The sequence below is a fragment of the Peromyscus eremicus genome, chromosome 5 (genome assembly GCF_949786415.1).
Source record: "Peromyscus eremicus chromosome 5, PerEre_H2_v1, whole genome shotgun sequence".
NCBI lineage: Eukaryota > Metazoa > Chordata > Mammalia > Rodentia > Cricetidae > Peromyscus > Peromyscus eremicus.
The window spans coordinates 119,300,308-119,321,867 of NC_081420.1; the positions used below are offsets into that span (position 1 = coordinate 119,300,308).

At 46.7% G+C, this 21,560-nt stretch overlaps 1 protein-coding gene across 2 annotated transcripts in view; it reads left to right on the forward strand.

Moving 5' to 3' along the window:
• Positions 1-21,560, forward strand: part of Znf827 (zinc finger protein 827) — a 177,641-nt gene that overhangs the window by 43,613 nt on the left and 112,468 nt on the right. For both annotated transcript variants that reach the window (XM_059264291.1, XM_059264292.1), the window contains exons 4-5: positions 5,117-5,597; positions 21,084-21,317. In XM_059264291.1, coding sequence (XP_059120274.1) covers positions 5,117-5,597; positions 21,084-21,317 — 715 coding nt within the window. The remainder of the gene's footprint in view (positions 1-5,116; positions 5,598-21,083; positions 21,318-21,560) is intronic.

The window sequence follows — 21,560 nt, forward strand, 5'->3', positions numbered from 1 at the left end:
AGGAGCAGGCCCAAGAACACTAGCACTGGGTTGTGAGGAGAATGGAGAGGGTCATCCTCGAGGAAGACCCTCAGTCTTAGGATCAGGTTCTTGAGACTGTCAGTGCATGGGGTGATGCCAAACATCCTAGGACATCATTTTCTTATTTTTGTTTTTTGAGACAAGATTTCTCTGTGTAGCCCTGTCTGTCTTAGAACTCACTCTAGACCAGGCTGGCCTCAAACACAAAGGTCCACCTGCCTCTGCCTCTTGAATGCTGGGATTAAAGGTGTGTGCCACCACAGCCTGGGTTACTCATTTTCAATCTCCTATTAAAAACAATTGTGGGGTCTGGGGAGGGCTCAGCAGTTAATCTCTTGACAGGTTAGCATGAGACCCGGTTCTTATTCCCAGAAACCACTGCAAGTGGTGTAGAGGGTAGCCCGTTCCTTGCAGTCTCACCCTTGGAAGGGGAGACAGGATTCCCCAGAGCAAGCTGGATAGATAAGACTAGCCATATCAGCTAGCTCTGGTTTGATTGAAAAGCTTGCTTCGGTGAATAAAGTAGATGAGTGATCAGGGATCCTGATCTCAGTCTAGGGCTTCTACATTTAAGTGTACACATGTGCACATGTGTGTACAAACACGCCTATGTACACCCATATACATGCAAACACACATACACACATGGATACCATACACATGAAAAACGGAAAAAGAAGAAAACAACCAAAACCACTAGGAAGCTTATACCTACCATACTTCTGTGGAGAACCAACTAGAATCCATGTTTGAAAATGAGGGAATCTTGGCAATATAGAAATAACTCTTTTATACTGAGGTTTTGTTTCAGCTTCAGGGGGTGGGGGAGGACTCATGAGGTCACAAGAGCTTGACGATTTGAATTCGACAAAGACCTGAGCTGAAATCCTCCCAGTACTGTACTAACCGAATAGGCTTGAGCCAGTCACCGTCAGACTCTCAGTTTTCCCTTCTGTGAAATGGGAAGGAGCAGGAGCAGGCGTCCTTAGTGTTGCGGGAGACAGAAGTGGCCACGTGTCTGACCTAAGGAGTTCATAATCGTCACCCGGCATCTTAATGTACTGATACCTCCCAACGCGACTTAGACATGACATTCTGTATGAAGTGTCTCTACTCCCGGGAGAAGTCCAGTGATATCTGCTTATGTTGAAATCTTGCCTTTGAATCTTTCTGTGTAGATCAGTCATTGTCCAGAACTGAAGCTCTAGATGGGGCAGTCACACGAGATTTCAACTCACTGTAGCAAATAGCTCAGAAGATTGAAAAAAAGTGAATGCATGATGTCATTTGCTTTCTCTCATTTGCCTTTTCCTCCTGGGGTCAGGAGCTCCATCTTCAGGATTCATTTAAATAGGAGTCTGGTTGACTGACATTTACGGAGGCTACTTGGTTTCTACCTTAGCCCTCCTCATCTCAGTCTCCTCCAGGTGAAACCTCACACTTTGAACCTGCAGCGTTGAGACTTCACAAGGAATGCCTTTTTAAAACCAGACCTTGCTTTAGTAACTGTGTCCTAAGCTGTGTTTAGAAATCAGGTCTGGTGAATTTCAAGCCTCAGCGAGCAGAAAACTTGCATCTACCCTGACACCTTGTAAACTTGGTTTCAGCTCAGGGTCACTTAAAACAACCTATTTATAAACCCACGGAAAAAAGGCTGGGTTTCAGTAGCTGGGACTGCTGACCCTGACGCTCCAGGGAGATGAGCTCGAGCCTTGATGACAGAGGCAGATGGCCATGACAGTGCTGTGGATGAGAGCGGCCCGGGCTCGGCAGGTCGCGGGGTCCTGAGTGCTTTCAGAACAAATCAATAACCACTACAGTAAAGCAGTTGTGTGGAATCGCTACTTTATTCAAACTCATGGTGTCCTAACCTGTTGAGCTGTGACTCCTTTTATGGGGAACTGTGAGAGGCGCTTATGCAAGTTTAATTTTATCAAAGGCGTACCTACTTGTCCCTGTTCCCCTCCTCCTATTGGCCTTAAAACATTTTTTAATCGAATATAATTTAACTTTGCAAAACTTGGCAAGCGTTTTCTCCATGGAAATGTTATGGTGTGGTCTTATGCACATACATATCCTGTTTCCTTTACCAGAGGCTGCAAATGCGGATAATTTTTCTAAAATGAATTTTATGTGAGAAGTAGGGCAGTCTAGCCAAAGGTTAAGATCTGACTTTAGCTCAGTGAGAGTTCATGGCTTAGAACCCGCGAGCATTTAGTAGTATGGTTGAAACCCTCTAAACCTCCGTTACCACTAATGGAGAGACAAATGTGCTCCTTCTCACCCGGTAAGAGTTAAATGAGATCGTTTGCACAGAACCTTCATACAGAGCCCAGTGTGGAGAAGCAACCGTCAGTAAATACAGCTAATACAGTAATCGTTATCCAAAAGCCATCTGAAAATACGTTAACAATTACACTTAGGGATAATGAATAAAATGCTGGAAGAAATTACTCCAAAATAAGTTTTATGGCTTCCTTCTTTTTATGATCTATCTTTAGTACTGAGAATTTATAAAAACTGATACGAAGAATATGAAATTGGCCGTTTATCTCATCCTGAAGAAGTAGCCATTATCTTCAGGATATATAATATGCTGTATTGATTACATTGGTTTATGTCAGCAAAACAGAGATTCCACTCCATTCAACAAATTCTGAACTTACTGTGTTCCTCACAGGCTTGGGCACTGTACATTTTTCTTTTGCAAGCCTGCCTTTCCTCCATAATACATTGTGCAAATGTCTTTATGACCAGCTGCACGAGGAACTTGAAAATGCCTCTAGCATCCTCAGGGTTATCTTAGATTTCCTGAAGTCTTCTGCAGCTTTCTCTAGTGAGCGAGCATGCAGGAGTTGTCTGTGAGATTCAGAAGCTAAACTGAGCAGGAAAGAAAAAGAGGGTCGTGAAGACAGGACACTGATGACGTAATGGAGGGAGACTGGGCCTGAGGTCACACGTGAGTTCTGCCCTTCCGAGGTCACCATTTAGAGAGCTGGGACCACTCACGAGACCCTCACCTGCCTAGCCTGGTCCCCTAAGAGGTTGGGTATAGATCCTCTCCAGAATTTCTCCAAGTCTTGAGATACTTCAACCCAAGCGTCCCACATTTACTTACCCAGGAAGTGGCCTTGATGCCACATTACCTGGTACCCATCAGTGAGTCCCTTGCTACAGGCCAGCATTTCTTCTCATTAGAGGTCTAAGAGGGACTTCAAAGCATGTGTTGGTCTAAAGGGAATCAAAATTATAACAGAAAAGCCCTCTTCTGTAGGGAGAGGAGGGCCATGCTGCCGTTGGCCACATGTAAGCCGAATCCCAGGCGGGAAGGTGTAGCTCAAATAAAATTACAAGTGCCAAAGTGAACCCAATTCTGTTTTGCCCTTCAACTTGACACGAATTGTCCTAAAACTAAGCACAGCAAGGCCAGGTTGAGGTGGAAAAGGAGCCATGAGAAGTCGTCATGCACACAGTGCCCCTTTTCAGCATCCCCACCCCCACCCCCTCGATTTTGGAACCTGGGTTCCCCTCTCTGCCATTTTTTCTTCCAGCGTGGCTTTTAGAGCTTGGGTTAGCTCCTCTCTGGGGTCAGGAGATGTGAGCACACTTCTGAGATGGAATCCGCCCCGTGGCACCAGGCTCGGGGACACAGAAGCTTCCCGCCCAGTGACCTTTACCGCCTTGGGCACGCCTGGGCAGATACCTGTCAGGAGCCCTGGAGACTGTGTCCTGAGACCTCCAAGGGGCTCTTCCTGAGTGACCTGGGCTGAGGAGCTGGTGGGGAGGGGCTTTGCTGCAGGAGGGACAGGTCATTTCCTCACCTCCGCCCTCTGCTGGGGTACAGGAGAACCCTTTTATGGGCAGGACCCTGTCACAATTGCATTTAAGCTTTTGTGGTTGTTTCTGTTGAGAAACAGGCCTTGAGGAGCCCGGAATATCTTTTGTTGTTTTTTGCAGAAAGCCACAGTGGGGTGCTGTGGCAGCGGGATCTCACGATTAACTTTTAATTTCTTTGCTTTTGTTGGTCACTTAACATTATTTAAAGTGTGTTTTGGCTGGTGAAGAATGCTTTTGGATTTCATTCAGAAGGCATAAACAGCTGTAGTAAAACTTGCTCTCTTGGAACCGAGACCTGAGCAAAGTGGCCAGGTGGTAGAGGATGAGCAAATGAGCCTTTAGCTTCACTGAGACCCAGGTTCAAACCCCAGTCGGCTCACCCCGACCTGTGGAGCGTCCGTTTTGAGTGCCAATTGCTTACGTTCTTGTTTGTCCAGATCACACGACTCCCCCAAACCATTTGGCGTAGATCTACACCACTGGCCGTCCTGAAATAGCAGGGTGTAACAGGTCAGTCCTGGAGCACGTTGGCGAGATGAATGGGGAAGTCACAAGTTTATGAACACCTGCCAGCCCGAAGCCTGGCTCGGGCCAATGCAGTGATTTCCTCACTTTTTCAAGCACTAAATTTGGTAGTGACAGGAAGAGAGAAGTTTCTCGCCATTTTTACAGGTCCTGGGTACAGGCAGGTATGGAGCTGGGCGTGCAAGCCTGTCCCCACTCTTTAGACCCTGTAGCGCCGTTTGAGCTTGGTGTCCTGCCCAGATGGTTTTTCTCCTGTCTTCCTTTCTTCATGTGAAACTGGGTTCAAGATACTTCTTGAGGGTGGGGGTGTTCCATCTCCCCATCTGTGAAGCTGCAATACCCTGGAGACATATTTTTTTTCTCCATTTTGTTGGCAAAGCAGCAGATTCTCTGGATTGTTGTCACAAGAATTTCAGGAAAGGTTATGTCTTTTGGTCCCCGACTGCTGACTGCGTAAGTTCAGAAGGTATATCAAGTGAGATCATGTGACTAGCTTATTGGAAAGCTTCTATCCAAGACAGCATGGAGGCTGTCAGGATAGGCTCTTAACCTCCACAGGCCCACTTTGGAGAGACTTTATTTTGCCTAGTGCACCGTTGTGAACATCCTCTCTGGTGCTTTTCTCCCCTGGCCCTGTGTGGGGTGTGGGACTTACTGAGGAACCGACAGCCGCAGACAGGCGTCTTCCATAAGCTCGTGGTGACCAGTTCAACTCTTCTTGCTTCTCCGGCAGGTTCATCAGCACCAGGACCGGGGAGAGACCTTTCAGTGCCAGCTGTGCCCCTTCACTTCCTCACGCCACTTCAGCCTGAAACTGCACATGCGCTGCCATCAGCACTTCCTGAGGACAGAGGCCAAGGTGAAGGAGGAGATCCCAGACCCAGATGTCAAGGGATCTCCCCACCTCAGTGACAGTGGCTGCCTGGGGCAGCAGAGGGAAGGAGGAGGGACAGAGCTAGTGGGGACCGTGATGACGTCTAATACTCCAGAGAGGACTGGCCAGGGTGGGGCTGGCGTTGCACCTTTGCTGGTGAAGGAGGAGCCCAAGGAAGATAACGGCCTGCCCGCCTCCTTTACCCTGAATGCTGCCGACAGGCCCGCCAACCACACAAAGCTGAAAGACCCCACCGAGTATGTGTCCAACAGTGCAGCAGCATTGTTCAGCCAGGACATCTCGGTTAAGATGGCCTCCGATTTTCTCATGAAGCTGTCAGGTACTTGCATAGGGTTGTGTTCTCTCTTTTCTCATCTGTTCAATAAGATGGTAGGGCTAGGTGACTGCAAGGTTCCTTGAGCTCTAATGCTTCATACTCTGGTACGTTTTCTTTTTCCTTCCCTCTTTCCTTTACCCCGCCCCTTCCTTTTTTTATGTTTTGTTTTGGTACTTCTTTGAAAACAAGCATTACTTCTGCTTGGGTCTGGAAACAATAGGGATTGCCCCTCTCCTGCCCTTACTGGGCTCTTACTGGGGGTAGTCGGGGGTAACTAGGTTTGTGTCCTTGCTTCCTACAACCTTGGGTCTCAATTCTCTTCCTTGCTTTGCTCTGGTGTCTCTGAGGTGCGTCTGTGTGCGTCGCCCTTTCTGATATTCAGGGTCTTTACTGTTTTAATTACAAAGCTTTTTGAAGAACGTAATCAAAGTCTACCATGAGGAATTACAGACTTTCCTTAGACAGAGGTTAAAGGTTACCATGAGTTTTCCTCAGGATCTTTGTGTTGGGGTAAAACATACATACACTATCCCGGTTTAGACATTTTATGGGTGTGCATTTTAGTGCATCTACAGTGTTGTGTGACCATCTCTGGAAATATGTCACACTCTCAAACTGTATCATTCAATGACAGAGTTTCTGCCAGCCCCGTCCCCAGCCTCCACTAACCACCTTTGGTATTTATGAACTTAACCATTGTAAGCAGCCCAGTAAAGTGGAAGTTAAGAAAAAATTTCAAGCATCCTTCCCAGTTGCCCTAATGCCCTTTGAAAAGAGGCTGATGTATAAGTTATAAAAACATGTCTTGCTAATAGACAGTTTTCCATTGCCAACACATTGTACATGTTTTTACTTTTCAATGACTTTGATGAACTAGCATGTTGCACTGGGGTGGAGCATTGGTAGATGTTTTTCTTACTCTCTTGGAGCATTAACACACATAGGCCTATGCTGTTTTTGAAAATATGATTTTAAATTTTAAAGGCATTGTAGAGGGTGGGGAAAGGTCGGCTGAGAATGGGTTCTGTCTGTCAGTGAAGGTGGCAGTCCCCAGGATGATTTCCAAATGCCATTTCAGCTCTCTGGAGATTGACAATACCCTTTAAATGGAGAATAATTGGTCCCCGCCTTCCTTTAAATGGACCATGCGTCGTATTTCACTAAATGTCATTGCCAGGTGAATGAGAGGCTCAGCTTCACTCTGAAGTCCCTTTGCACCGTGACACTTCAGTCGGGTCTTTCGGAATGTACCTCCTCACCCTGATCTTTGCCCCTCAGCAGTGGGAGACATGAGTAGGGTGACAGAAGAGAGAAGGGATGAAAAATGAGGCATCCAGGAAATGATCCAAGATGGAAGGGAGCAGGGGAGGTTATAGGATGTGCTGTAACACTGAAGAAGCTCCGCTGCCTGGACCAGTCTCAGGCATTTATTTCATCTGGCCTAGCTTCCCGTTCCTCATCTTCTTGTTTCTCCCTTTTCATCTCAGCCTTGGGGAAAACAGGACTCTGCATACTCAGAGTTTTAGATTTAATTTTTCACCCAAAATATGAGGGGAAATGGGTGTTTCCCTTGGGCCTTGGGTATCCTTTAGGGTGTCACCTGTAGGGAATCACCTACAATCCCAAGACTTGGGAGAAGGCCAGACTAGAGTGCATGAAACCCTGTCTCCCCAAACCATAACATAACAATGAAAAAACAAGGTGTTACCTAGGGGTGGTTCCTTTTCTGGGCTCCTGTAGTGCAGTCCCAGGAGAAGGGTGCCATATTCATTTAGCATAGCTTAGCATGGTAGATGTTTACTTAATGGATGAGGACAAACTGAGTAGGGGCGCATAGCGTGTAGTAAGGTGGGATCCCTTCTACTCAGAATCCAGATCCTTTCAGGGCTGGCTGCCTGGCAGGCTTGGTCTTGGGCTAAAACACTGATACAGGGCTCCCGCTGGGCTTAGCTCTGAGCTAGCCCTTCCCGTCCCATCAGGCACTGGGCTGTGGTTATTAGCTCCAGCGCTTCTCAGTGAGCATGAGAAAAGGCTTCAGCTGCTCAGACCCAGAGCTGTGACTAGCAGAGGCAGAGGGAGAGACCGTTTGTAGGCTGGGGTGAAGCGCTGTATGTCAAAGCCGTATGCATAGTGGTCTGTGGTTTTCAGTTGTTGATGGGGGTTGCTTACGGTTTGGCCATGGGAGGATTTACTGACTGATCAATTGGCATAAGAAAACAGACAGCAAAGGCACACTGTTTATGCAGAAGGCCCATGCAGCTATTTTATGGTGGCTTACTAGAGGTCCTGAAACCTGACTTGTATGCACTGTTACCTAGCAACCTGTTATAAAGTCACCAGGGAGTGAGATGCATCGGTAATTTTTTTGTGTGCATATTTGGATGTAAATGTAAACTTGGTGACTGTGGCAGTGCTGCCCACGGGAGGAGAAGTTATGTTCAAAGGGAAGGAATGTGTTTGTCTGCAGATCCCCCACATGCACTGTGGGGTTGGTCCGGCTCTGCTGCTGACTGCTGTGCTGGCCGAGGGCTCCACCTGGCTCTGGTGGCTGTCACTCAGGGACACAGTCCCAGGGTGGCTGTTGCTAGCTCTTCTTGCCCTCAAATGGTGTGGACTAGTGGTTAGCCCCAGGCCCTGTCCCTTGGTGTCATAATGGCGCCATTGTTCTTGCACTGATTTTTTTTTTCCCTTAGGGCTCTGTCCTTGCACCTGCTGGTACGAAAGGGTGCAGCTGTTTGTGGGCACCGAGTCTGGGAGTCTCTGTGCCAGTTCACGGTCTGCAAAAACAGAGCGCAGTGACAAATTCAAGCGTGGAGACATGTACTTGTTTCCAAAGGAGAGAGAGAAAACTCTTGATGCTTTTTGCTCCTTCCATTAAAATCAAGCATTAAGCTGACTGCATGGAATCCACTGGGGCTCACAATCACTGGGTGGGACGCAGCTTACTCTAACCCAGTGGTTCTCAACCTGTGGATCATGACCCCTTTGAGGGTCACATAACAGATATCCTGCATATCAGATATTTATAATGCAATTCATAACAGTAGCAAAATTACACTTATGAAGTAGCAACCATAATTTTATGGTTGGGGGTCACCACAGCACGAGAACCTGTCTTACAGGGTTGCAGCGTTAGGAGGGTTGAGGACCATGGCAACCCTCCCCCAGTTTGGAGGTTTCCTGGTCACATGCTTGTGAAGTAAAATCCCTTTTTGGAACCTCCAGCTATTTCCCCCACTGAATCCTGACAACATTCCTCAGTCCTAGACCCGGGCTCACCATCGTGGTTGATTCAGCCCAACTGCTAGCTTAACGCATTGGTGGGGGAAAAATCATTTTGTAGACTTTGCCCCGGGCTTGGGGCTGGGAGGCAGCCTTTCAGGGCAGCAGCTCTGCTGTTTACACAGCTTCTTCCTGGAAGCCAGAAGACATATGCAAATTGTCGGATGGCAGGGTGACCTACCCCTGGTCACATGACTGGGAGTGTTCCAGCTGACCCTGGGCCTGTCTCCTATGGCCGGCAGCAGTTTGTAACCTCCACAGCAAGTTAGACCTACCTAGGGAGTTTTTGTAAAATGCCAGAGCCCAAAAGTGATGGCTTAATTAATTGGTCTGGGATATGCCCAGACGTTGGTATTTTCCTTGCACTCCTCTGGTGGTTCTAAGAGGACAAAGGTCAGCAGATAGGAGATAGAAGGTGGGCACCGTGGGGCTGGAGACACAGCACAGTCAGTAGAGTGCTTGCCTAGCATGCACCAAGTCCCGGGTTCGATCTCCAGCACCACATAAACTGGAAATAGTGATGCAGACCTGTAATTCCAACACTAGTGAGGTGGAGGCAGGAGGCTCAGACATTTAGTCCTCAGCCACATAGAGAATCAGAGACCAGCCTGGACTATATGAGACAGCGTTTACTCCTCAGCTACATAGAGAATCAGAGACCAGCCTGGACTATATGAGACAGCGTTTCAGAAGTGCCAAATGATCCCCCAAACAAGCAGTGAACAAGCCTAACTTGGTACTTGGTACAGTGTTTTTCATATAGATTGGAGTCTCTGAGTGTAGCCCTCCTTTCGTTTTACCTGAGCCCATGAAAAGAGCATAATGCTGTAAGTTGAATCGCCTCTTTGTAGGTCAAGGTTGACATGAAGGGGAGGCCTGGGTGAGTCACGTGCATTGACCCTATGATTTTCTTCCAGAGAGCTCATGACAAGAGATGTTGTCCAGTTTGAAAGTCCCCAGAGTAGATCAGAAGCCTCCAAATGCTGGGAGCTAGGGGATTGGGGAGATTCAGTGAAGTGTGGATCCAGGCAAGCCTGAGGACTTGAGTTTAATCCCCAGCACCCAAGTAAGAAGCTGGTATGGTGGCACAAAGGAGAGACACAGGTGGATCTCTGGAGTTGACTGGCCAGCTTGTCCTCACTGTCAAGTCCTAAGTATAATGAGAGCCCTTGTCTCAAAAAACAAGGTGGATGACTCCTAAAAACGACACCCAAGGTTGACATGTGACCCATATGTACATATGCACCCTCACACCAACACATACACACAGGAACATATGTCCACACAAAGCTGTGAGCATCCTCATCAGAGGACCAAATTACAAGTTGCCTGTGATGGTCTTCTATCATCTTTTTTCTTCAAGATGCCATTTTTCAAGATATAAATTTAATTCTAACTCCCCAAATTATAACCAAGCAGTTAGTTGACAGAAACTTGGCACCTCACTTGTTGGCAAGGGATATCTTTTTGTCCCTGGCTTTCCAAAATAAAAGATATAAGTCATTTCAACTATTCTTAATCTAGAAACTGACAAAAAAAGTTTCACGCTGTCTCCTGCACCCTATTAGCTCCATAGAATCAACACCAGAATACTTTTAAGTGGGAAAGATGGACCTTCTGAAATACCCACTCACTTTCAGCCTCGCAGAGACGGTTGGGAGCGAGCAGTCACTAGCTCAAGTGTTTCTGGCTTATCGGTGCCTCAGCCAAAAAACAGTGAGTTTTCAAGTAGAAATGAAAAATGCCCACAAAAGTTTCTGTGTCATATCTTGTCGCTTCCCAGAGGCCCTTGTTCTGAAACTCCACCTCTTGCTTAGTATTTTGATGGATTTGGGAGTAACAGTCGGGCTTATGTGTAAATGTTAGGACCCCTGCTGGAGAAGGATCGCTGGAGATGGCCAGTGAAGCAAGTCACCCCCTTTGCCTGGTGGCTCTGATGGCCTTCTCAGCCGCATCTTAACAAGTGGGCCTTCTTCCATGTAAATGTAGTCTTGTGCCATTCACACCCTGAGACATCGGTGCTGGTAGCCAGGGACTCACACATCACCGTGGGGGCATGGTTCCCTGACTGGACTATTTGATAGTCGTTTTCCAGATTTGGTTTAGCCATTCTGTTCAGTCCTCCTAGGCACTCTCAGGCCATGTGACTAAATTCCTCGTGTGAGCAGCTGCAGGAGGGCTGTGTGTGAGTAGACAGCCTGAATGCCCTTTTGAAACCCTGGATTTTATTGAACTTGGTGATTCCTGAGAGAGAGAGAGAGAGAGAGAGAGAGAGAGAGAGAGAGAGAGAGAGAGAGAGAGAGAGAGAGAGAGGTGGAGGAGATGTGCAGAGAGAGGCTGTGTCTTGTTTTCAATGACTGTTAAAAGACAAGCAGGCTTGTGTGCAAGTGGAGCCTGGAGCTGTACACACTGATGTTGAAGTTTGTGTGGATGGAGACCCGGAGGTATTTACTCACTGCTGCTGGATCTGGATCTGTGTGCTGACTCTGCTGTTTAGCTTCTTGGAGTCTCATAACAACCCTTTACATGAGCGCTGTTATCATTCCATTTTATAGATGAGGAGAGAAAGGGTAAAGGTCTTGCTCGCTGTCACACAGCTAATAACTACACAGACTGGGGTTGAAATCCAGGCTGTGTACTTCCAGTGTTCTTGGTCCAGACGTGTCCATACCCCAAGTGCAAGGCAAAGAAGTCACCATACAGGAAGTTGGCTCTGTTCTCTGCCCTTTTCATGTGTCTAGGGTTGGCCAGCCTCTCCAGCACAGAGCCTTCCTGTGACTGTTGTATGCCAGGCATCTTTGGAAGTTGCATTAATTTTTTGTGTGGTACCGGGCATGGAAGCAAGGGCCTTATGCATGCTAGGCACCCTCCCTAGCACCAAGCCACACTCCAGCCATGCAAGTTGTATTACTGTTTTCGGCTTCTACAAATAGAGTGGTAACAGCAAGGCCAGCTGACGTTGCAGTAGACCTTCGTCTGTCAGTTTCCAAACATGTTACATCCTAACAGTGGGAAAGGAGAGGACTGGAATTTAGATGTGTCTTTCTTCACTGTGCTGCATGTGGATGGCTAGTTCTATGACAGTCACGGGAATGCTTTTTAAAAACTTACTACATTTTATTTATTTATTGTGAATGTGTGTGGGCAGGGCATGGATGTAGAGGTCAGAGGACAATTTACGGAAGTTGGTTGTTCTCCCCTCTGCCGTGGGGTTCCAGGAATTGAACTTAGGCCGTCAGGCTTGTCGGCCGGTGTCTTTACCTGATGAGCCATCTGGCCAGCCCCAGGATAACGTGGCACCTTGGTAGACGTGGGGAAAGTTTATCAGACTGCTGTGTCCACACCACTGAAGCCCGGCCCTTCTGTGCCCCCCCTGTGGTCACCGCTGCCGCCTCGGCCGCTGGTGTAAGAGCATCATTAATCACAAGGGTTTTCTGGGAACCAGGCGCCATGCCAGCAGCTTCCTGTGCTCCCATTTAACCCTCCCCGGCCCTGAGGGTCGGCACCAAACCCGTTCTGTGGATGAGGAAGCTGAGACTTGGAGGAGCATGAGCGAAGACCCGGCCCTGGCTGACTACGAAGGCTTGGCTTGTGACCACTTAATTAGCTATTACCTAATTTTTATTTCTCAGTTGAACGAGTGTCTTTTGACCTCCGTCTGCTCCACTGTTTATTTTCCTTGGCTTCGAATCATGGCATCACTTCTAATGCATGTGCTTTTAGTCACTAATCTGGTTACTCTTTTCCCCCATGCATCTTCAAAACACATCTACACAGTCCCTTCTTCTGGGCAGCCTTCACATCATCCCTAGATGTCTTGCCCCTCCAGCTCCCATCACCCAGTCCCCCGCCCAGCCCTTCAAAGAACGTTGATGATTCTGTTCCAGTACTTTCTACACAGGTTAGACCCTGTTTAGCTGGCTTTTCCTTTCCCTTTCTCCCTCCTTCCTTCCCTCCTTCCCTCCTTCTCTCTCTCTCTCTCTCTCTCTCTCTCTCTCTCTCTCTCTCTCTGTCTCTCTCTCTGTCTCTCTCTCTGTCTCTCTCTCTGTCTCTCTCTCTCTCTCTCTCTCTCTCTCTCTCTCTCTCTCTCTGTATCTGTCTCTCTCTCTCTCTCTCTCTCTCTCTCTCTCTCTCTCTCTCTCTGTATCTGTCTCTCTCTCTCTCTCTCTCTCTCTCTCTCTCTGTATCTGTCTCTCTCTGTCTCTCTGTCTCTCTGTCTCTCTCTCTCTCTCTCTCTCTCTCTCTCTCTCTCTCTCTCTCTCTCTCTAGTACCATCTCACATATCCAAGGATGATAATCAACTCCTGATCTTGCCTCATCTCTCGAGTGCTGGGATTACAGGCATGCACCGCTGCACCCAGTTTCTGTGGTAGGAGGCATCCCACCTAGGGCTTTGTGCATGCTAGCCTAGCACTCTCCCGAAGCCGGGTACACCCTCCAGCTAGTTCTTTTTCTGTTGAGTAACCAGCTCTCTGCACTCTCAGGAACAATGAAGGCTCCTGCACACACCCTTTCCATTTCTAGCCTTTTCTTCTCGCCTGTTGTTCTGGGGTTTGGCCACGGGAACCACGAAGTTCCAAAGATCCTCTTTTTCCTCTCGGGAGGAGCTGGGCTTTGAGGTCAGGAGTGTTTGACCATTTCACAGCCCACCACAAACCCCAGTGCTTTAGACTGTCTTGGTGATCCACAGTGACTGAGATCATTTACAAACGGATGTAGGAACCAGCATATGTCTGTGTTCATTTAATTTAAAATGACAGGTGTACCAGTCAGGAGGGGATGTCTCTGGAGTGGGCCATCAGTCCAAACGGCCATGGGAAGGATGTGGTCCAACCTATGGGTTCCTTCCTTCTAGTCTCCATGCAGATGACTCCAGAGCTATTAAGGCATTTCGTTTTTTGAACGTGTTAATAGCATGAATTTTAAATACGGCTTTCTTTCACGTTTACTAAAGGCTTGAGCGGTTTTCCAGGACCAGTCCTTCCTGCTGTTGACAGGAGGGACATCCTGTCTGTTAAGATGATTATTGCAGATGGCTACTCTTGCTCATTCTATGTGGGATTTGTTTTGTTTTATTGAGGGTCTCCTGTAGCCCAGATTGGCCTCGAATTCTCTGAGTAGCTGAAGATGACCTTGAATTCCAGATCCTCATGTCTATACCTCCTGCGTCCTGGGTGACGAGCGTGTACTACCCATGCCCAGCTTCACATCCTGGTTCTAAATGTAGTTTAGCCTTGGAGAAAAAAGCTAATTATTCATTCCTGTGACTCCATTCTATATTCACCCTTGACCGTTCTCTATCCTATTGGCTTCGTGTCCATAATTGTGACTGTCACTGGGGACCTTTGAAGACTTGGTGTGGGTTTGTGGATCCGGAATCCTGGCCAAGGCAAGGATTGAATGAGAAATATGAAACTTTAAAACTTTTGTTAAACATTGGTTATAAAAATGATTTAAAACTGAAGAACAAAGTTTAAAAACTTTTAAGTTAACATTTTAAGAATTCCATATGCATATAGTATGCTTAATATTTGAAAGTAGTAGTCAACTGTTGTTATTTAATTAAATCATGATCTTTATTCTTTCAGAAGATGATTTATTTTTCTCTCCTAAAGCATATCAAATCGTTGGGAAATCCCAGGTCTCCAGCCTGTTCGTATGTGCCAACATGCCCCACGGGACACCTTGATAGATTTGAAGCTGGGGTACAGTCCCCAGAACTGAGCTGTGATTCCAGTTTAGTCATTGACAACTGTGACTTTCAAGCAGCTCTGTCATTTCCTAAGCCCATGTTTTCTTTTTGTAAAAGAAGGGAGTAAAAACATCGTCGGCTTTCACTTTTTTCTATTTTAAATATTCAATTAATTTATCTTTTTCTAAAAAAAAAATTACTAAATGCAGCCTCTATGTAAAACACATAGAAGTAGTGTTTTAAAAAGAGAACCATTTTACAAGTTTATATTTAGTACATTTATTTATTTAAAGACCCAAGCAATTAGATTTAAGTATTACTCTGGTGTTATGGAGTCTAGTCATTGTAGCAATAATACTGCCTATTACATTTCTACATTTATTTTGCTGACTGAAGTCTTGTTACGTAGGAAGGCTCATAATTGCAATCTCAGCGTTTGGTGACTGAGCCAGGAGGATCTCAGCTCAAGGCCAGCCTGGGTTGTATATGGATGGCCTTGCCTCAAAAACAAAACAAACCCAACAAAAAAAGATACTGCTTCATGCAGAGACATTGTGGGAAATGGGAACGGATGTTTAACAACTTGTCCTATAGCCACTGAGTCCTTTTAATTTTTTGGATCCTTGTAAGAAAAGCTGTAGTAATAAAGTTTCTCCTTCAGTGGCATTCAGCACCTGCTCTCACCCCTTATTTAAGTGACAGACAAGGAGCATCCCACGCTGACAGCCACACCAGAGCTGCCCATGATTCTGTATCAGCCACTTGATAACCAGCGACCCATTATTTGGGAAAAGGTTTTACTCACTTTGGATCTCAGGTTCTTCATCTGCAACATGGAGATGCTGTTAAGATCAATCTCAATGTTGTTGGCATGGCCACAAGAGCTAATCCAGGGGAAACAGTGTTCCCTGGGCTGTGATCCGTAACTGGCAGATCCAGCCACATTTATGTATCTGTGCAGATCTTTGTCTTCTTTTGTCTGCTAGCCATAATCAGAAGTCATACCCAAGCACATGTTCTAGAACCCTGGCATTTAATTTAGGGCAGGTTTTATGCCTAGGGGACAGCTGGGAATGTCCCAGAAATATTTTTGTATCCACACCTGGCAGGAGCTAGGGCACCTTGTTGGTCGAGACTAGGGATGTGGTATGTACAGTGGCCCCTTCTCCAGCAATGATCCAGTCCAGACATCCACACTCTAAAGTTGAGTAGCTGACTTAAGGCATGTGGTGCGCACACACTCCAGTAGTACTATGACTGTACAGTTTTGCAGTGGCACTTGCACACAGGTCTAGGGTTTTACAAAGATCAGCAAGCTGCTTCCTTATGAGTTGCCTCTAGAAGTCTAGGAGTCCCGTGGTAGCAGGAGACACTGCATTACCCCAAACTAAACTGACTCATCAACACAAGCCAGCACATTGGTGATCTCTGGTGATTTGGCATTTCAAGTGTAATCCTGACAAGGACACACATTTTAAAATCAAGTGTGACATGAACTCAAAAGCAACTTTAAAATATTACATTTGAGACAAATAGTAATTAGAACGCCCAATCCTAGGGTTCCTTGGAACACTACTTGAAAATCATTGGTGTGGGGTTCTCTTCTCAGATCTGGCTCTGGCTTGGGTGAGGTAGGAAATGTAATCCCCAGTGGCCAGGCTTTTTCACAGAGCAGCTTAGCAATCATCAGACTGGAAACCAGAGCTCCATCATCATCGTACATATGTCCCCTTCCTTCATCAGGGGGACCAACAGCACAAGACCAAAGCATGTGCATTCCAGTCTCTTTCCCCTCTCTGTCCACTCTGTCAAGTGGCCCTAGGATCTCATGCCGTCAGGAAATGACACCCACTTTTTCCTTTGTCGTTAGTGATCCTTGGCTCAGTCCAATCCACTGCTTATTCTCCAAGGCCCGCACTGCACTGCTTAGGTCTGTGTCCTTCTTAAAGGAAACTCAGTGTCTTGGTGATAAAGGAAAGGGCTCTGCATCTTCAGTGGGTGCTCTGGAGCCTAGTACCTCTGTCCTTGAGCTCTGTGATTAGAGGCAGACCATTTTGCCAGCCTTCAGGGTTTCCTTACCTGCAGATATTTATGTCATGCCCTCCCTGTGTGCTTGAAGATGACTTAACCCCCAATTGTAATTATTTAAATGTTTGTTGTGTTCAGTATTAAACCAAAGAATGGTCTTTATTTGTGTGTGTGTGTGTGTGTGTGTGTGTGTGTGTGTGTGTGTGTGTGAGAGAGAGAGAGAGAGAGAGAGAGAGAGAGAGAGAGAGAGAGAACAACTGAGCAACTTGTGAGAGTTGGTTCTTTCCTTTCATCATGTGGGTCCCAAGGACTGAACTCAGGTCATCAGGTATGGTGGCAATCACTCTTACACTCTAAGGCATCTCACCTGCCCAAGAATGGTCTTTAAATGAGTTGTCTGGAGTGTCTCTTTAGAGACCAAGTCTTGGACGGAACCCCCCTGTGGATGCCTTGCGTCCAGATTCGTTTGCACCTCATCAATACCCACCGTTGAGGATTGAATTTTTGGATTATTTTTGTCCATGCCCATTTCTTTTCTGCATTCGTCTTCATCTTTAATTTGTTGTACATACACATAGAAGTGGATCTGATTCCTTTAAATGACAGCCCACTCCATCGAGTACATTATAGAACCAGAATGGCTCAGCTCCTAAAATATCTGTAACAAATAGCGAAAGAGAGACAGGGCCTCTGGATTAGCGAGACAGCCTCACGATCTCAGGTGTGAGATACAGGATCAGACGGCAGGGCGGGTGCTGCGAAGGCCTCATGGGCTGACTTCCAAGTGTGCATGCATCTCTCTCTGTTTGTAATAGGAATGAAGTAGATGTCACATCAAGTCGTAAGTCAATTGCTTTTCTTCTAGTGATCCCCTCTCAAATAAAAACATCTTTAGTTTTACTTTTCTCTGCATATGTGGGTCTTTAAAAAGTAGCATCATTTCAAAGATGACAGTTATTCGGCCATATTAATTATAAAATCTAGGCTTCATGTACTAGTCTCAGGGAACATATTTCTGATAATTGGTAGAAAAGGAGTCTAGCCTATGGACTTTTATTTACACATCTTCTCTTTAGACCCAAGTGCTGTGGGATGGTCTGTATGGCAAATGTGTTGCTCTGATTGGTTGGTAAATAAATCACTGATTGGCCAGTGGCCAGGCAGGAAGTGTAGGCGGGACAAGGAGGAGAATAAAGCTGGGAAGTGGAAGGCTGAGTCAGAGAGACACTGCCAGCCGCCACGATGACAAACAGCATGTGAAGATGCCGGTAAGCCACGAGCCATGTGGCAAGGTATAGATTTATGAAAATGGATTAATTTAAGCTATAAGAACAGTTAGCAAGAAGCCTGCCATGGCCATACAGTTTGTAAGCAATATAAGTCTCTGTGTTTACTTGGTTGGGTCTGAGCGGCTGTGGGACTGGCGGGTGTCAGAGATTTGTCCTGACTGTGGGCAAGGCAGAAAAACTCTAGCTACACCCAAGTGCCTGGGAAATAAAGCTTGAGCAGACAAGTGTTTTCCACATGTTTTTCATTGTATCATTAGCCACATTTATACTTGCTCAACACATTACAGTGCTGTGGTGTTCTTGATACAGTCAGAATGAAAACCAGGTTGGTAGCACCGGGCAAACTTTGTCACTGCTTCACAGAGCTGGCCTGTCCCCTTGCAAATGTCTTGTCAAAGGCCCAGGAAGCCCAGGTTCCACTGACAATGCTGACTTTCCTCTTTGTCTTATGTAGCATGTCTTCTGATTAACCTTCCATGTGCATCCACTCTATGTGGTTACCCTCTCAGAAGTTGGGATTTTCCTCAATATTTTACCTTTCCTTGACAACTTAGAAGTTAAACATGTTTGCAAATACAAGGTACAGCATGGAAGCAATTTCTATTCACTTTGAATGATTCCTTCTGGAAGGATAGGGAGGCACACGTGTAATAAACACACACTGATTACTGTGCCGTGATTGAGTAGGATGCACTGGGGGAAGGATTCACAGTGGTTCTGGAAGGAAGGTGTGGGGAAAGGCTAGGCATTAGCATGCTACCAGTAGCCTCTCAGGAGCGGGTTGGAAAGTGTAAAGGGAAGAAGTAGATAGTCAGTTAGAGCGACCTGGGATGAGGTAGGGAACACCCAGTTCAGAATTAGAGCATCATTGTTCCCTTTGCTTTGGTTTTGGTAGCAGTGTCCACAAAGGGCTGGGTTATCCATTAGTGATGCTAGAGTCCACGTGGTTCTTCAAAGGTATACCAGTGCGCCATGGTCTAGGCAGGCAGCAAAGCTTTGAACATCACCGCAGCCTTCCTAGCCTCACGATGATGATACGTCCTGGGGAGCACTTCTGACTCCTTCTGGTGGGGATGTCAGAGCTCTTCACTCTTGCCGACCATGGTGCTATTGGAATGCCATCAGCATCACTACTGTAGAGCAAACACACTTTACCGTTCAGTAAGTACCGCTGGGGCCTCTGCAGAGTGCCAGGCACTGTTCTGTGCTCTTGACGTACATCGGCTTTAAAAACAAAACAGAGGTCAGCGTCTTCGTGATGCTGACCCTGGAGTCGAGCAGACAGATTATTCAGGGCTTCTCTAACACTTAACTCATGTGCTAAGGCTGCCACTCAAAGCACTACACTCCTGGTGTCTTAACAACGGATATTTATTTCTTATAGTTCTGGAGGCTGGAAGCCCGACATCGGTTGTCAGCAGGTTTGATTTCTCCTGAGGCCTCTGCTCAGCTTGTAGATGGCTTCTTTTCTGTGTCCTCACTTGACCTACCCCTGTGTAGAGACATCTCTGCTGTTTCTCTTCATAAGAAGAGAGAGACAACATAGTTCTCAGAACCTCTGGCATTGGATTATGACCCTGCCTTCATGCTTCATTGAACTAACGATTGTCCCCTAAAAGCCTTGATGCACAAACACTCACATTGGGAAGGTGGCACTTCGACTTCCACAGGGTTTGGGGTGGGGGCACAGTTCTGTCCCTAACAGTATGTATGGTAAGTGTTCATATTTCAGAGAACGAAAAGATTAGGACAGGTAAGGAAGACTGGAGTACAGTCGGGTGAGGGTCACCGTATTACATGGTAGGTGTGGACCTAGCCGAGCATGTGGTATTTGAACCAGGGCTTTAAAGCTTGGTCTTGTTGAAACACAGGTGGAGATGCAGTGTGGTAAAGGAAGTCAGCGACACAGGGACCCGGGTTCTAGTCCCAGCTCTGCATAGTTGTAATTGTGAGACCTGGAGATGTTCCTCTAGCTCTCGGGCCCAGTTTGCAAATGTGCCAAGGCCTTCAAGCTGGCAGTCTGAAGTAAGCTTCCTTAGAAATGGGGAAAGGCACTGAAGTACACTGGACCAGGACTGTGTTAGCTTTGGGGGCCCGTTTTCTCGGTCTTGTTCGTTAGGATGGGACAGGCCAGGCTCTTTCTAAGAAGAGCTGCTAAGAACACAGATTGGGATGAAATCAAAAGACAAACGTGCCCTGTGTGGCACAGCCACTGTTGGCACTATGTGGGTCTATGACGGAGATGGCAGGGGCGGTGTGATGGGGAACCAGGCCTGCAGAGTAGCCAGCCCCTAGACACCATCCATCCCATGGCAGGCTGCTTAGCTCTGTTCTGACTGTGCTCTCCATGCCAGCTGCCCGTGGTTTCCAAAAATGAAAAAACAGCAGAAGTGAACAACTTTGGAGTTTGGGTCATAGCCACATGAATTTCTTAGTTCTGACAAATATATGGTGATTAAGTAAGATGCCACTGTTAGGGAATGCCAGGGAAGTCTGTATGGAAGCTCTTAGAACTAGTCTTGCAAATGTTCTATAAATCTAAAATTGTTCCAAAATATTTTTTCTTAAAAAAAATAAATAAAAACCCATTTTGTGTGTGAGGATGACCTGGGCTCTGCACCATAGGTTTACTCATGGTGACAATACAAAGTATATGGCCTGAGTCAGCAATGCCCATTGATAACAAGGTGAGAACAGTGGATCTCTAGTCCTGCTTTTCTTTTTGGCAGATTCGACATTCTCACCTTTCCATCCACCTGAGGTTCAGTTGTAGATACTGCTGCTGACTCCTGCTTTTATTTCAATATTTGACAGCAGAATAATTTCGTGAGCCATTGTTTAATGATAGAATTAGCTGGAGAATGTGCTCAGAGACTGGGGAGGCAGCAGTGTGTCCAGGGAAGATGTTTAAAGAAACCAAGGAGAAAATGCCCACATGCTTTGTAAAGCCCGCACTTTTGAAAATACCCGGGTTTAATATCTGCTTAAGCTCACACTCAGCTGAGGCCGAGGCTCATGGGTGCACTGGCTAAGGGTACAGTGATGTGCCCAGGGCCTAGCCTTTTCGGTCTCTCCGGCTGTTAAGCACAAGGTGAAGTGTGGGCATCTTAGAGGGGCGTTGGGGAGATACATATACCTATATATATCTCCCTTTCCCTTTCTCTCTCTCTCTTCTTCCTTCTTCTTGTTTTTTGACAGCTGCAAACCAGAAGGAGCCAATGAATCTTAATTTTAAAGTGAAGGAGGAGCCCAAGGAAGAGGAGCCCCTAAGCACGCCTTTGCCTCGGTCCAGCTACGTGTTCAGCCCGGAACCGGAAGTGGCGGCCCCTAGCCTCTCCGAGGACCCGCTGACACCCCAAGAAGGCAAGGGGAATGTGCCGAGGCGGGACATGTCTGCCAAAGCTGCCTCGGAACTTCTCATGAAACTCTCAGGTACCTGATACAGTCTGAAATATTTCCATTCTGGCCGTTTCACGTGCAAGCCAACTGGACCGTTCCCGCATGGCTTATAATTAACCCGGTGGAAATGATAGCGTGAAAACGGCGACTTTGAGGAATGATCAGCTCGCGTGGCTTCAGATCCCGTGTTACATGCATGAGTTTGTTCATTTCTCTATGTGCTGTGCCTGTCTAGACATCGGCTTCAGTACCTGTTAGAAGTGTGAGTTTGTTTCT